At 39.1% G+C, this 18345-nt stretch overlaps 1 protein-coding gene across 4 annotated transcripts in view; it reads right to left on the reverse strand.

Moving 5' to 3' along the window:
* The window catches only part of MEIS1 (Meis homeobox 1), a 109939-nt gene that overhangs the window by 40175 nt on the left and 51419 nt on the right, over positions 1–18345 (reverse strand). For all 4 annotated transcript variants that reach the window (XM_075596105.1, XM_075596106.1, XM_075596107.1 and 1 more), the window contains exon 8: positions 14226–14371. In XM_075596105.1, the coding sequence (XP_075452220.1) occupies positions 14226–14371 (146 nt within the window). The remainder of the gene's footprint in view (positions 1–14225; positions 14372–18345) is intronic.

The raw sequence follows: 18345 nt of genomic DNA on the forward strand, positions 1-18345 counted from the left end.
ATTGAGTTTTGTATTATCACAGTATAGTCACAGAAATATCACTGCCAGAAATGTATTCATAGGAGGTAGTTATTTAGTTTAGATGTTCTTACCTACAATTGAAGCTATCTAATTGTTATATTAGGTCATTCCTGTCCTGCTCATTGCACAGTTGAGAAGTGGAAATGTATGATAAGCAGTGTCAGCTCAAAGATAAAGGCCTGACCCACAATCTTTGTTTATTTGTATAACCTCCTTTTCACAACATCAATCCTTTGGGTTTAAACAACTTAAGGGCTATTAATTAAGCTTCTTGTCTCTTATTGTTTATTTTAAGGTAAACTAAACATCATCAATCTATTTCCTTGGTTAAACAATTCCACAAATTTGGAATCTCGTAACATATGTATATCCATATATGTTTAACAAGCCTTTGGTCATACATATATAAGAGATGAACTGTGGTCAAGTTATTGTTAGTTTATTTAGCATTCCAAACTTACATTTACATTCCAAAAGAGAGCTAGAATGCTTTAAATATAATATTCCTAGCGTATCTTCATTTGTTATGAAAGTTAAAGGAGCTGTAATGAATAACCAAAATGTGCACTACACAATAACAATACCACATAAAGTTTTAGGGATGCAGATTTTTGCTTTTGCCAATCTCTGCTTTCCTTCACTGTATGACACAGTATATTTCACTGTATTCATTTAAAACCACGATTTCCCTGTTGCTGCTTAACCAATTTACAGTACCTCACGATTTACGTGTGTGTGTGTGTGTGTGTGTGTGTGTGTGTGTGTGTGTGTGTGTGTGTGTGTGTGTGTGTGTGTGTGTGTGTGTGTGTGTGTGTGTGTGTGTGTGTGTGTGTGTGTGTGTGTGTGTGTGTGTGTGTTGATGATGAATGTGAAAGTGATTGATGTCAGTGAATGCCAGCTTTTTTTTCTTGGGCAAGATGACTTCCAAAATTGAGCTCCTTACATTGACTCCCTGGGGCCTGTCATTCTTGTAATTGATGATGTTTTCAAGGCAAGGTGTAGGTTTGGGGCACATTAGGTCTCAATAAAAACTGAAGTGAGTGATTTGACTCAGCTATGCCTTTTATCCACGACTTCCAATAAGCTTAAACTCATTACTGCCTAATGCTGCTCAAAATTACACAGAGGCAAGTGAAGAATTCCCGGCTAGAATGTGCTGCTAAATGAAACCATTTTATTGTAAATTTTAATAATGTCTGATCAGACAATGTTTATTTAACTCATCTTAGCCCCTACTTTAAAATGTGTTTAGAAAGTTGCACTTATGACGGTACAGATCCCCACTTGCACTTAAAACCCCGGAAAAAATCACTGTACAGTTGCTGTCAGATTTTCCACGGTTGCCAGCGATTTTTCTTAACGCATGTGAAAATGCAATGTAGATTTATGTGTACATATTTACATTGTAATTCCGAGTGCAGTTGCTCCATTAGTTATCAATGCAAACTGGAAGTAAAGAAAAGTAGGCTCCCTGCCAAGCCAGTGACAGCACAGCATGTCTTGCCCAGGTTGCCATGGGTGACTAGTAAGCTGACATCCTGGGGACCCAGCAAAGAACAGCCACTGACTAATGACTTCTGGATTCCAAGTGACCTTTGATCCTTAATGGCCCAGACAAAACAAATGACCCAGTTAGAAAGGCACCATGGTCCTGCAAGATTAGAGTTAACCAATAAAAGTGTATTAATATGGCAGCAATATCTAAACAGGGTGGACCCAAAATGCTGAATAATCTTTTATACAATGCGTGTTACATATAAAAGTAAGTATGTTGAATAGGTTGTGCGACATTATTAGTGCAGTTCTAAAAACTCAGTAACTATATCCTGTATATATTTTTTCCAATTGTGTTTATATACCTATTTATTTATCCTTATCTCACCGTTTATTATAAAATGCCCTGGTAATCTTGTATTAAGGAGATTCCTGAAAATAGAAATTCAGGAAACAACTACAAGTTGTATCATTGATGTTGCTCCCCAAATAGTCAGTGAAAAAAAGTGTATATATATATATATATATATATATATATATATATATATATATATATATATATATATATATATATATATATATATATATATATATATAAAACATAATACTGAGTTAAGTTATGGTGAGTAAAAAAAGTGACAAAAACCCTCCACAGGAAAGCAAATATGCAAATATAACTGTATGCTCATCTGCATGTCTTAGGCAGGTCTGCAACCCCGCCTTTCCCCATTATCACCCAGCATACAGCACTTCCACTGCAGCAAGGGATTCTGGGAAATGACATGCAAATGAGCACACAGTGTCACTTTTTGCCTCAATAACCATTTTTAACATGGTTCCCTATAGGCTTAAGCTTGCTGCATGGTCACAGCTTTGAGCACAGCCAGGGTTAAGGTGCATTCCCAGAAAACCACCCACAGACAGCTGTTTCAACCTTGATGGGTCTCATCAGTGTGGGGTTGATTTTACTGGGAATGCAAGAGAGGCTATGGGATAGGCTAAACCATAATACTGAGTTAAGTTATGGTGAGTAAAAAAAGTGACAAAAACGGAAAGGCGGGGTTGCAGACCTGCCTAAGACATGCAGATGAGCATACAGTTATATTTGCATATTTGCTTTCCTGTGGAGGGTTTTTGTCACTTTTTTTACTCACCATAACTTAACTCAGTATTATGGTTTAGCATATCCCATAGCCTCTCTTGCATTCCCAGTAAAATCAACCCCACACTGATGAGACCCATCAAGGTTGAAACAGCTGTCTGTGGGTGGTTTTCTGGGAATGCACCTTAACCCTGGCTGTGCTCAAAGCTGTGACCATGCAGCAAGCTTAAGCCTATAGGGAACCATGTTAAAAATGGTTATTGAGGCAAAAAGTGACACTGTGTGCTCATTTGCATGTCATTTCCCAGAATCCCTTGCTGCAGTGGAAGTGCTGTATGCTGGGTGATAATGGGGAAAGGCGGGGTTGCAGACCTGCCTAAGACATGCAGATGAGCATACAGTTATATTTGCATATATATATATATATATATCTTAATATATAAAATCGAAAGGTTGGTACTAGCTGCGGTGAATCTGATTGGTCCTCAGCCTCTGGCCAATCAGATTGGTGGCTCTATGACATCACCCGGCTCTATGACGTCACCCAACTCTCTCTCCCTCTCCCTCCCCCCCACCCCACTGGCTCCCGGACGGAGGGGAAGCGGGGGTGGTATTCAGTCAGGAGAGAGGGGGGGGAGTTAGTCAGGAGAGAGGGGGGGGGGAGTTAGTCAGGAGAGAGGGGGGGAGGGAGTCAGGAGAGAGGGGGGGAGGGAGTCAGGAGAGAGGGGGGGAGAGGGAGTCAGGAGAGAGGGGGGGAGAGAGGGAGTCAGGAGGGAGGGGGGGAGATGGAGTCAGGAGAGTGGGGGAGAGAGGGAGTCAGGAGAGAGGGGGGAGAGAGACAGTCAGGAGAGAGAAGGGGGGAGGGAGTCAGGAAAGAAGGGGGGGAAGCCTGAACAGCTGTGAAGAGGGGGGAAGGGAGTTGAGAGGGAGGATGGGGGAGGCAGAACATTACATCACGGGCAACGCCGGGTATATCAAGCTAGTATATATATATATGTATGTATACAAATACACACACATATATTCCGTTATATTATTACTCAATGTACCTTCTACAGTTCAACTTTCTGGCCTAATTGTGCAAAACTAATTCCCAGTTCTTAAATAAGGGAACAATATGGGAAAGATTGTGTTACATGGGTGAGTGCGGTTAAGCCAATGAGGGCAAACCGCTCACGTAACGTCACAGGAATGCCTCCCGTCACGCCTCCGTCACGTAATCCTACAGGACGTGCATAGCTCCAGCTACAGGCGAGCGTGACACCACGTGCTCGTGCAGGCACTATGGACGCAGCCTTAACTACATCAGCAAACAGGCTGGTGGCTATAGCGTAGGAATCACAGAATATGTTGTCTGAACAACATTAATGAAAACTTTCATCACTGCATATTGTCACCATAGCAATGAAGCTGGATGTGGGCAAATTACGAGGTTCTGTCATCGCTCATCTCCATATTACGCCACCCATTCCTGACAGCCTTCAGGAGTATCCTCTCATCCACCCTGCATAGGCAAATGTATTCTTAACAAGTCAAAGAGTGATAATCTGTCCTACTGCATCATTTTAGAGGCACTACCAACAGCGTACAAAGGATAGTCCATCGTATTTTCGTTGAGCCTGCTTGATTAAATCTCACTTAGAAGAGTCATATGAGAACAGCTTTAGAAAATAATTAAATTCCAAAAGCCAAGAGAAAAGCATCGCGTGACAATAATGCATATGACCTGCCTATTTGTCTATCAATTTTCAGGCTTTGCTATAATCAGAAGTTATCTCACATGACAGAGGATGTTGGAAACCAAACTGTTATCTAAACAAAGAATTATAATGAAAAGCATTTGTATTGTTATTACAAAATATCTCACAGGGCTCCATAGGGGTGCCGTTTACTGACATTGTTCAGTGGGTTTTATGAACTGCTCAGTGATGTCATGGTAACTAGAAACTGCATAATACTTACTGAACTACAATGTGGTAGATATTTTGCTTTGCATAAGGCAATCCAAAGTATATTAAGTGTTATTCAAAGTTGCAATAATTTTTAGCTAACATTTAGCATGAACATTTACATGCACTGATTGGTATAACAACTGGAAATGCTATAGCTAGCATACACTGTAACATGTCAGCCCACATATATTTCTCTCCCAACACAGCAATCCTACATCCACTCCTGTAAACCTAACTTTCTTTACTGCTCCATTGCTTTGGCCAAAACTAAGAAAATGGAGTGGGGGTGATTTGGCAGCAAACAGGGAGAATGTTTAGCTGCAGCATTTAGCAGCATAATTGGATCAGCCAGAGTAAAGCCCATGGTGCACGAAATAAAACACATAATTATGCAATGTTCATTACGAAAGCGAGAGGGAGTATAACAATGATCAATGATCTATCGATCCGGCCTAACAAAGTGAATGTAACTTTACATGTTATCCACCACACATGGGACACTTGCTAACCAGAAGCTTGATTAAATATAGCTCCCTGTCATTCCTGTACACTTGAAAAACAGACCTGTGAGGCTTTAAAAACCTCTGTACACTGCTGCGTTATCTGTGAAGAACTTGAATGTTGGCCCATTACAAGGTATCGCAATCTGTAACTACAAACACAAATCCATGTAAGGTTTCCTCCAAATTGATTTTCCACAGAAACAAACTAAATAAGTAATCTCCCTGGACAAATATAGAACATAAGGAACAGTTAAATCATAATACACTAATACTGCATGCACCTAATTATTTTCTGAGATTCAATAGAATATTCCTTGGCCTGCACGCTGAGGCAGTTTCCCAGGCATTAATACTTAAATGGTTCATATGCAACACATCTGTCATTCTGTCCTAAAGTCTATGAGGCACAACCAAGACTCGGCAAGCCTATTGATTTCCCTTGCATTTGCTTTAATTTACTTAACCATTGAGAAATACATGAGCACATAAAGGGTAACTGTCCATTACCACCTTGTACTCGCACATTGTTTTTCTACTGATGTTGGTAAATATCTCCCAGGAAATACAATGTGTTTACCATGTAAAAAATGAATGATCAAAGCGTTCACACCTGTTTCCGTTCACTAACTACCGCACAGAGGTATACTGTAATGTGCTTAAAGATTGAAGAAATATTGAGCATTATTACATCTGTGTGCAAAGGGTGGTAAATTAGACCCTAATTACATTAAAAGGGACTCTGCCTCCCAGCTTCAATTTTACATGAGCACTCTGTATAACTCCAAAAGCACTGCTGTGGTTTCTTTACGAGCTGGTGATTATAGCTGCTTCCTACGTGGTCACTAAATATTCTGTTTACAAATAAACGAAGAAGCTTTGAGCCAACTTGCTTGGGTAATAACCCGTAATTTTAATTTTTTTTTTTTTCCAAGCAGGCCCTCAACCGCACAAGCATGGCAACAATCAAAAAGCCCTGGTTTCCACTAATTACTCTATCACATCATTTCACAAATTGCCTTTTCACAGGGGAGCCAAGTGCAAAACACGCTCACAGTGGGATTTCGGGCAGCAGCCTTCGTTTACCACTCATTTCTTGTTAAATTAAACACGAATGAGGTAAAAAAAAAAAAAAAAAGAAAGAAAGGAGAATGCAGTGCACGTGAGGGCAGGCAATTGTATATCATATTCATACAGCTCAGACAAAGGACTGCTTGACATTGTGTATCTATAAAGGTGGTCTCAAATCCCTTCACTCTTTCAAGCTTTTGTATGTGAGGTGGAGGGGGAGGTGGGGGGGAAACATGCACTTTTATAATAAGCAGAAAGTTCCGACAGAAACAGGAAAGTTGCTGCTAAACTACCTAAGTGTTTCATTTGAAGGAAAGAAACACTGTTCTTGCTCATCTGATTTGCTAAAAATTGAATCGAGGTAAAGCAATTTAGACATATTGCGCTGAATTTATTCCCATGCTTGATGCTTTTGTGTGGCCAATTGCCATTCACGCTAACTGTGCTTTCTTAGAGATAATGGGGGCTATTTACATAAACTGGATTTTAGCGGTGACACCTACTTGCTGACGCATGCTTTTTACTTAAATAGCCTAATCGCTGCGCTTGTCCCTAATTTACCTTGCACTTTACACATGCGATCTTACCTTTAATTGATTGCAGGGCTGTAGTGTGACCGCAATTATTAGCCTGTGTAGTGAATCTGTTTCAATGAAACAGAATAGACCTGCAAATCACTCTGTGCATTGTGAGTGGTTAATTAGTGTGAACATGACATTACAATGTATATAAAACAATACTGACAATGACAATACTTATTACTCATTTATAATAAAAGTATTTTAATATGCACAAAATAATAAGCTAAATAATTTAGTTGTACTGTAGGCTAAACACAACTATTTCATGGGAAAGTTTGTGCAGTAAGAGCACTAGGTCAGATACTTTGTTATACCAGAACACATGATTTGTGGGTGTAGATCTAGCAGTGTTGTGTTCACAGAGAGACGAATACATTAGCAGCTGGTTGAATATATTCTCACTGAGAATTCCAGGTGAATTAAGATTTTTTTAAAACCCAATGTAGTGCAATTCTGCTATGACATATGGTGCTGTTTGCTGAAATAACACAATAATACATGTATAGATCAACAGAATCAAATTAGATTTTCTGTTGCTCTTGGGTACATTGTTGCCTAAACACAAAATCAAAACCATAAATTTCCCTCTGCAACGGTAAGAGAAACAGGACTATATTTACCAAGTGCTGTTACGTCTCCATGCTGCGAAACTATGAAAATATAACTCGCTGGATAATGAACTTCTTTAAAGGTAATATGGGAAACCACCTCTTTTGAACTCCTTGCTGAAACCTTAACTATAAAACAAATGCTTCTGAGAAGACACTGTGCAGCTGTGTTTTCAGTAACATGTGAGGCTAACACTTTCTATAATGCTGACCACTGCTTTAATCTTGGAAAAGACTGCATGAACCTCCACGTCAATGGAATGCTAACCCAGGCATGTTTTTAATTATTTGAAGTCTTCCGGTCCATTTCTAAAATCATGTCTTTTTTTGCCATACTGACTTTAAAGCAGCAATCCACATTGCCCGCGAGGTTAATTTAGTTTTTTGCTTTACCTGAACTAGGAAGTCCCCCCCGGAGCTGTTCATGGTCATTTTGGGGGTTCCCCCGGCTCACGAGCGATGTAGAGCTTTGTCCACCAGTGGACACAGAATGGCCGATGGATCAGGGCTTGTTCCCGTGACCAATAGCGCATGGCATTGCGGTTTTCTATTGGTGATCCAGACGTTTATGTTTTTAGCTTTTCAAGGATACATCTATTTAAAAGTCCAATTTACTGGGCAACAGTATATCTGCTCCGAGGGACCCCACTATTCAGGTAAGGTAACAAATTATGAATAGGCATTTTGGGGGAGAGATGTTGCTGCTTTAAGGTGATTTTTAAAATGTGCTCTATAAATCTCAAATACAATGACGATTTATCTTCAACTCTGAGGTTTCCTAGAATACCATTTGATTTAGAGAAGCAGAACTTCCGAATGTACATCATTGGGGATAGAGATGCTGACCCAGCTCACCTGCTCTATATTACTCGTTGTCAGCTGTGTATCTGTACTTCTCCATTACTACTGACCAATGTTCAACTCCAAATGATGCAAATATTCTATTAGTTGTGCAGTAGCAAAATTTACTACACAAGACCGATGTATTTTCTTTGTATGTACTTCCCAATAGCTTTTGGCTAATAATGGTTGTAGTTATACTGAATTAAAGGCTAAAACGTAAGTAGATAATGAAATCCTGCTCTCTGTGATTGGTTTAAATATCAATCCATGCTTAGAAAAATGAAAATGTTGGCCACGTAAACATAACAACGCAAATATTAAAAACAGAAGGTTTTTTTTAAAGAAAATAAAGTTAGATAAAGTCTTACAGCACCATACTAAATCTAAAAATATATTTAAATACTGGGTAATATTGCTAACCAGCTGATCCGACTGCAGCTCCTGGGCACCGACTATCTCGCAACACCTCTGAAGGCCTCCGATGGATCAAGCCTTGTTCCGCCCCTTCCCTGAAGTCTGCCAGGAATGCAAGGACTGCTCCACCCCTCATTTAAAGCTCTACGTATCTACAGAGACAGCTAATGTGAGCCATGGAGGCCTTCGAGCAAGAGAATGGGTGGAGCCACAACTCCAGCCCCGGAGGATATCAATGGAGGTGGGTGGAGCAGCAAATTCAGTTCCGGGGCCTTTTGAGATGTGGCCTGGACAGTGGCGTAACTTCAGTGTAAGTGGCCCGATTCCCTTTGACACCCCCCAGCCTCCCCCCGGAGGTAGTTACGCTACTGGACCTGGATCCGTAATCTGAGAAATGAATGCCTTTGGAGAAGAGGATGAGAGGCGGAGTGGCCATTGAAGATTTATCTTTTTTATTTTCTATGCGCTCCATTTACAGGAACAATTGTATTACACATTGGCAGAAGGACATAGTAAAACCATCACCGAATATTTCTCATCCAGCATTGAAAAAACTTCTAAATGAATCCAAACACACAAAATATAATAATAGTCACCATCATGATAATAATAATAATAATAATACTAATACTATTTAACTAATAATAGTATCAATGACCAAAAGAAAGATCATTGTCTGGCCATTAATGCCCTGGGAATGTTAAATGACTCCTGCACCTAGGGCATTAGTTCACTGTCTTTCATGGATTATACCTTAATTGTTATGATTAGGCATATAAAAGAAAACAGCGTATATATATATATATATATATATATATATATATATATATATATATATATATATATAAAAATAAAATAAAAATAAAATATATATATACTGTATATATATGGTAAAGCAATGCAATAAATAGTGTGCACATCTGCTAGATGACCTTTACAGTGATAGTACATCAGCATTCTACAAAATACACAAGTTCATACATAAGTTCTGGGTTTAGAAGACTCAAAGAATGAGTTACTATGGTAAGTAACAACAGAATGCATCAGCACTGGGAAATCTATTGAAATAATCTGCAGGGAAATTTCAAAGGGTTGTCTTCTGGCTTTGGAAAAAGGATACTGAAAATAATAAAACATAATGTGGCATGACATGAAAGTGCACAGATTTGCATTTTGCATGGTTTTAATCATACTAAGTTGGAAATCAGGTAGTGTCAATTAAGGGCTCTGCATAATGTATAGTTATTTGAAACTCTCCCCTGATCGACTAAGTAATAGTGACAAATGGGGAGAGAATTTCATGGCAGTTTAGTGCTTCTAAGAAGACCCGAATTTAACCTCACAGGGCATTAACAGGCAGGAAATGAGCAACCTTAAGGTCATCGTTTCTATTAGAAATTGTTCAGTGGGAGTTTTGAAGTCTTTTAGCAATCGCTGTACAGGGCAGGTCAGATATCACATTTTCAATGGCAGTTACCGAGTCGCATTGGTTTTAGCAGTTTTAGAGCTGTAGATAGAAAGGGGCCTGGGCATATTGCACAACGACCCACCATAAAAGCTCATAGCACCACTTGAAGGGTTGAACTAAAAAATCCATGACATTCCTTAAATACAGAAAGCTAACATGTTAACAAAGACAAAGGGAGACGTATCAAGGCAAATTTGGAGGACAATTGCCATAAATGACATTACTTTCCTCCTGTGCTTTTGCGCCGATGTAATAAGGTCTTTGCTTATCATTTTCTGTATGTGTTATCAGTTTGCGATCTAAGGGGTAGATACTGAAAGCTCTGCTAAGTCTGAGCTACTAATGTGACATTACATAAATAGTAACGTCCGTCAGTTTCCCTGGGTTTAATGGGTATACTTAAAGCTAAATATATGCAAAACCAGCGGTCGTTAGTGATCTCATTAGCATATGCTTAACGCCATGTGAAGTTAGCACTGCCTTGCGTTAGCTTCAGATAACATGGTGTTAAGCCTGTCTTACCCAAAGGTGGCATTACTCCCATTCAAACCCTGAATAGGTGTTTAATAAAAGTACAAAGAGAGAAGACAGGGGAGGAAAAGAACCCGGTAAATAACAATACGATAGTTAAATCTTACCGAACTGTGGTCTGACACTTATCCAGACCCCGTCAATAACCTATTTCAGGGTCTAGATGTTAGTAACGGCTCTGACCTAACTAACGTAACGTTAAATCCCTGCAGTAACTATACCGCAGCTCTGGGGATATGCGTTTTTAGAGGGAACGCCTCTGTCAGGAAATAGCCCTGACATTTTCCTAGATCTCCCTCTCTCCCAGTTCCTTTCTCGGTCCACCGGGTGTGCTGCTATTTTCTGTCTGCTCTGGGGTTCCTCCGTCTCTGTCTCCTTGTTGCTCCTGTCCTCTGTCCTTATAGTTTCCTGTTTCTCCCTTGCCTTTGTTTTGTGTCCATACTCCCCATGCCCATGCTTCTGTCCATGCTTCTGTCCTGTTTTGAGTCCTGTTCATATTATGCTATTGAACTAGATTGCCCCAGTCTGTTTCCTGCTAGCAAGACCCAGTCCTGTTCCTGCTCCCTAGTCTAAGTCCCTGCTCCTTAGTCTAAGTCCCTGCTCCCTAGTCTAAGTCCCTGCTCCCTAGTCTCAGTTCCTGCTCCCCTGCCCTGCTTTCCTGTTGCTGACCCTGCCCGTGACCACGACGATCCTGCTTGCTGCCTGCCACCGAACCCAGGAGTCTCCCCCCTTGACAGCCTCTTTTGCATATCATTAGTACAAATGTTCGTTATAATAATGCAAGGGACGAAAACAGCACTTAACACAACGTTACTGAGCTTTGAAGATCCCTGTGAGCACTTAACGATAACCTAACTGAAGTTAACGTATTGTTAAGTATTTAGCGGACTTCTGGGGATCTACCCTAAGTGGCAATCGGAGGTGTTAGGGAAGAATTACATGAAGCCTAGATTATAATGTGAGATATCAAATACTGTGTATCACAAAGAAATTGCAGCGAGTGACATGGCTAACAATATGCATCATATGTAGGAAACTATTTAACATTTGACACAAAAGCAAGCAGAGGATAGAGCAATGCGTCAATAAATAAATAATGTCTTTGCCCTCACTATATATTGGTACATTAAGCTCATAAAATCTGACTCACATAACCCATGCATATCTAAAATATGTTTTCAAAACTTCAATTGTGATTTCACATTGTTCAAGTAAAAATATTCTCTCTCTCTACACACACACACGCGCGCGCGCGCACACACACACATACACACACACACACACACACAAACAAGGGCGCACAAACACAAGCACACACACACACACACGTGTATTTACTATGAAACAATACAAGCCGTGTACTTATGTAAGCCAGATACATAAATCCAAAAATGTATTAATATATCAAAATATTTTTAAATAGCAAACACAGAAAGGCTAATAAATATATATTGTACTTCACCTAATTGAAGGAATAACCACTGTGATGCCAAACATGTTAATTGATATCTCAGATGTACATGTATATACACCTTTTTCGGGAAACACTTATTGGTTCAGTACTTTTACATTCATACACTATATGCAGAATCATTTTTATTCAATCAGCAATACCTATAGAGATAATGAACTACTCTAACCCAATTGAGACAATGAACTATGCTTTAGTAGCCACTGGGGAAAGCACAGGAAGAAATGATTACACATTGTTGATTTCCTTTGAATGATTGAATACAATGACATAACTCTCACTATGAGCTTAAATAAACACAAATATTTAGTGATACAAATAATCGCATACTTTTTTTATTAAACACGCTGAACTTAAGACCAATGTATCCATATCATCTCATAGTATATGATTTGATGCATTTTGATGAATAAAGATGCTGCATATTCTCTGTCACCTTACATTAGTTTACTAAACTTAAAATCTCAAAGAAAAATAGATGTGACTACTTATATTGTTATAAATTGGTTTATGTTAGTATATATGTATTCATATAATGTATTATTAGCAAATGGAAATATTACTGTATGCTCATTTGTATGTCTTAGACAGGTCTGCAACCCTGCCTTTCATCATTATCACACAGCACACAGTGCTTCCACTGCAGCAAGGGATTCTGGGAAATGACATGCAAATGAGCACACAGTGCCACTATATATATATATAAATAATAGAACAGGGGGGCAGCTGGCACTCCCATCAAAGTGAAATGGTATGGTGCCTGTCCTGTAGAAATAAACAGAGAAAGCAGTCAACCCTAGCAAGAGAAGACAAAGGAGAGCACTCAAGGATAAATGGCAACAAAAAAACCTGTATTCAGATGGTACAGCACAAACAAGACCAACGTTTCGGGCATTGTAGGACCCAGCACAACCCTGAGGAAGGTCCTACAAGGACCGAAACGTTGGTCTTGTTTGTGCTGTACCATCTGAATACAGGTTTTTTTGTTGCCATATATCCTTGAGTGCTGTACTTTGTCTTCTCTTGCTAGGGTTGACCTCTCTCTCTCTCTCTCTCTCTCTCTCTCTCTCTCTCTCTCTCTCTCTCTCTCTCTCTCTCTCTCTCTCTCTCTCTCTTTATATATATATATCATTAATAAATTAATTTATTTATAATTGTGGGTCTGAATTGCAATGCAATGAAGATTAATTGACTACGCTGCAATTCAGTTGATGATTTTGGGGGTTATGCACAAAGCAGTGATAAGTGTTTTTAAGTGAGATAAATGCTTTTTGGCGCAATTATGGCGCAATCTTTTTTTAGCAATGACTGTGTTTTGATGATGAAAAGCCTTTTAAGCGCGATACTGCAGTGTTATCACTGCTTTTTGAATCACGCTGCACGCATTATTGAGAAATAAAGACATTTATCTCACTTAAAAACACTTATCACTGCTTTGTGCATAACCCCCTTTGTGTCTAACTATGTACAGTTAATAAGCATACGTTAAAATTAGGAGGCATTGCTTGATTTGTACCAGTGAATGCTGCTAGCAGGCACTGCACAATTAAAGCAGCAAAACGTGAACAATCCTATATGTTTCTTTTAAATAGGCCAGTTCTGTACTATTAGATAATACTGTCTGCATTTTTTTTACTTCTAATGCCATTTTTAATGATTTTATTAATGTACTGATCATCCTTTGGTTGCTAAAGCTACCATTTAGAAAGTCAACCCCACGTCCTCTTTTGAAACAGGCTCTAACACAGTCCTCTTTTGATCTTTGCCCTTTGCAAACAAAGTATCACAAACAGATCTGTTGCAGTATTCCAAACAGCAGTCTGAAAGCTTTAACCCTGATGTGTTACAGTAATATTATGTTACATATCAGCTGCAGCATTTCACAGACTGCAGCACAAATTTAGAAGGCGGCCATTTCGTTAGCCACACAAGCGCGATTGTTACAGATTTATAACGGGAGCACCAAACGATTGCCAGCTCAGGTAAGAATGTTGAATTATACATTGTCACATGCTTTACATATAAAAATAATAAAAAAATAAATAGAATCAAAAATGGGGAAAACTAGTAGTGCTGCTTTAAATACAGCAGTAAAAAGGTACAAAGAACACATGGCATGGGAATGACACTGCTTAGTCATAATGAGTATATCATTGGAAGTGTACTTACTGTTAGATGTTGGAAGAGCCATGCCCTCATGATGTTTGTGGCTACTTTGGGAAAGATACCCCGCTTTTTATGACGTTTTTTATCCTTATCCGGATCATCATCGTCCCCTGTGCTGGGTGAGGCTACGCTGTTGTCCAAGCCGTCACCTTTAAAGATAGAGAAAATAAACAGTGATTACCTTTTTGGCTTTGCATAACTCCTGTTTCTTTTCATACAAGATATTTCAGAAAAGAACTTCCTTTATTAGTCATTCAATAGAAGGAAATGTAGACGTGTACTCTCTCCCCACCCGTAATAGAACATAGTTGTTGTTATGTTCTGGTTGTGGAAGGGAATTTAGCACCAGAAAGTGGTATTCCACACACTCCCCCTAAAATGTGCCCTCAGTGCAGATAGTTTTTTTCTGGATGTTTCTATGTGAAAATACAGCACATGTAGCTTAAAGCCTACACTTATTTTAAATAGCAAAGAGTAAAATCCCTCCCCCTCCTCTGTAATGTCTGGCTCACACGCCCACATTAGGTTTGATTCAAAGCTCAGGCTACACTTAGCTAAAGGCCACTCTAATTTTCCAGATCCTTCGCAGAGCATGAGTGACTCTGCTTGCCTCTAATAGCAAACAGAGAAGCACATCTACTGAAAACAAACAGAAGGCTAGAAAACAGTCTCCTAAAACAGGCTGTGCTTAACTGCGAAGGAAAAAAGCAAACACACAATTTAATGCAATAATGTTATTGCAAAAATGTATATAATAAAAACATTTTTTTAGAATTAGTACTATAGCAAGCGACTTTCCAAAGTATACCATTTGAAAATCCTCTAAGCTTAAACTTTTTTATTATTATTATTATTATTAGTGTTTATTTGTAAAGCGCCAACATATTCCGCAGCGTGGTACAATGGGGGTACCGAGCTATGTATATTACTTAAACAGTCACATGCATACGAGGACAGATGTGCAGACACGGTATTTAGGTCCATGCTCGCGGGAGCTTACAATCTAGATGACTTTATGCTAAGAGCCTTAAATTGGATAAAGTCCATTGAAAATTGTCTATGGAAATCAATGTTTACCTTAGACCGCAGCGTGTTCATAACATGCAAACTTCAGACATGTGCAAACCAAAATGCAAATGATGCACAATTTTACTTTTGATTATCAGTTACATTATGATGTCATTTCACTTTGCGTTTCAGAGTACGTTAGGGAGAAAATCCGAATGTAGCCAATATGTGTTGGAAACCACAAAGATAACAAGGAATTAACACAAAAGTGATTTTGATTTGACATTCTAGTGGCCTACAAAGTGAATGCTAAACAAGGACAATTTGTATAAGCGCTAGTTCTGCAAACGTGTCCTGTTTGTGTCTCCTTGAGTCTGGGGTTTCCCCATTGCTCATAGAAGCCATCAAAATCGAAAACTGCATCAAAGAAGCATGAGCCATGGAAACCATCTGCATTTCAAATGTAATGAAACAAATCTACTTTATATGCTAAAGAGGCACCGTTTGAAAAGAAATACACATTTGTTGATTCAAAAAGAAACACTTCTAACTTAATGCCACTGCTTGTCTCAAACTTATTTCTCTTCCCTACTTTTAAATATACATGTGCTGTTTTTAAAACCTGCAATATCATACAAAAAGGCATCGTCAACGACTTACCTAAAAAAAATAAAAACTGATTATTTATGGAAATATCTGCTACAATCCGACAGAAATTAATTTTTATCAAGCTTTGCGCATCAATAGATAATCAAGGCCCTAAAACAGCCTTAGCTTCCCATTACCTCAGGCAAAAGCATTTCTGAAAGCATGCCTTTAGGGCACCTGAATTGTATACTCCATTAGGAGAGGAAAGCCTTTCTGCATTCCACGTATAACACTCACCAGAACCTTTCCTGTTTATTTCTGCTGTATGAAAGCAGAAGCATTAGGAACAGAATTTTCTAAGTGAAGACTTATGTAAATACAATGCAGAAACCTTTCAACCCAGAGCCAGATCCCCTCCTTCAATTCCTGGCAGTGACCTATCCCAAATAAAAGGTTTCTGTTACATCATTAGGTCAAGCCAAAAACAGCCCAGGCTTAATGCATAGTTTGTTCTTCCTACTGTTTTCAGGCAAATACAGCTACTTTACTCCCATCTGGGAGGGAAATAACACTGCTGAGCTGTAATCTAAGACAAGATTTTCATTGGAAGCAAATGCCTTCAATCCAGTGTAAATACTGATGCGTGTTCAGAAAAGCCTAAAACAATAAACCTTGGTCTTGTCCAACACGAGTTAGAGAAACAGAGAAAAGAAAAGAGTGAGGATGAATATTTCGCTGGGAAATGTTTTGATAATTGTTGAGTTTTAAATAAATTATTTAGACTCACCTTCCTATTTTGACCATTTGAGAATCCACCGGCAAAGAAATACTCATGTGTATATGTGTATTGTGGGATATAAGCTCCCGAGTTGATTATTTAGTAATATCCCTAAAATAACTTGGAGGTCCACTGATTAACCACGTGGTGGTAGCAGCTATGAACCACATTTGCAAAATGTCAGGCGTTCTTTCGTTTCTAGATTTGACTTCCCCTGCTGCCAAATGAAGGCAAATTATGAAGGCAAACTGAAAAGGTGGAAATAATCATAAAAATGATGCTAGTCCATAAACAAGCTTACAGCCTCATTAGTATAGCAGTAGGCTCCACTGGGTGATTTATACTCGTTTTGCTGATGCCATGAGGAAATGCCATAGGGCAACTTTGGCCAACTGCTAATGGTTTTTGACAGCTTCTTAGCAACTAGTGCAAGCCACGTTGTGGCGTTTGCTAGTGACAGAAACTGAAAATGTCATATTATCTGCCCATGTGTCATGAAGTCAGTGTGGCAATTAACTAGTAGGCCAGTGACTGAGAGGCCAGAGGCTCTCAAAAATGGCCTTTGGCTATTTTGGACAGAGTATGCCCAATTTTTGCATTTGTCTTGCACATATGCAACATTACAATGCACAGATCTGGTTCACACTACCTTTGTCTGAGTCCCCGATGAGTTTGGTCTACTCAGATCTCGTCTCTGTGTCGGAGCTCCCAGTTGCTTTCACTTTAGGCGCTGCATGACATTATCAGAGAAGTTTCAAATAATTTGTCTTGATATGATTGTTTGAAATAGCACTTTAATTGGCAATACCTGATTTTCTGTGTTTTTTTTTTTTTTTTTAAAACATTGCATCCAAAGGTGCTAGCTGTTTTTCTGCTCTCTCACAAATTAGTCTAAAAGGATTTAAGATCACTGAAGCAGACTCATTGCCTGTCAAATTGCTGGGAGCACAAGAACTCTGCACAGCAACTAGATACTATTTAAAAAACATTGAGCCTATAACAAGCATGAGGAGAGCCTTAGCTCCTCGTTTCAGTTCCCAAGCCATCGAAACCATCCTTTGTGTGTCAAACTGTCAAACCTTTCAGCAGAGCCATTTGCCCTTTCAAATAATATTTAAGAATTGTTTTTTTTTTACACTATTTTATAGGCCGTGATCTAGTCTGGTGCAAGAGACCAGCCAACAAAGAAAGGAATTTGTACTACAATTTCTCTATGGGTAATTTCTTATGAGACCTCAGTCTATCCCCATGGAGTAAGGCAGGTGACCTGTGGCACCTCCCTTGCTGTCAGGGGGCTCAGATTTCAAACACACTCAAATCAAATGTCCCATAGTTGCCTATTTAAGCACACCCAGGCATTTAGGCCATGCTATCTTGTTCCTTTCAAGAAAGGATAAAGCAGCATTTATAGTATTCAGGCCATTCAATGGGTCAAACTGGCCATGTCAGCAGGGGTCCCTCTCATGCAGGTCAAATCTCCCCCTCCTCTTACAACTTTCATTCCCACAGTCTACTGGTATTTAGAGGGAAAAGACCTCGGCAAGAAAAAAATATGTCTTTCCAGTATCTTACGTATCAGTTCTAAAAATGATGTGTGGTAATTAGATTATGCAAGTGGTCACTATGCAGCCGAGCCGCTGATTGAGTGTACAACGTTTACTGCATAATAAAAATGCTTTTACAGAACAGTATTTAATTGAGGTTTCTACAGAATATTTACACACAACAGACTGAAACATATTTTGTTTT

The sequence above is a fragment of the Ascaphus truei genome, chromosome 4 (assembly GCF_040206685.1).
Source record: "Ascaphus truei isolate aAscTru1 chromosome 4, aAscTru1.hap1, whole genome shotgun sequence".
Taxonomy (NCBI): domain Eukaryota; kingdom Metazoa; phylum Chordata; class Amphibia; order Anura; family Ascaphidae; genus Ascaphus; species Ascaphus truei.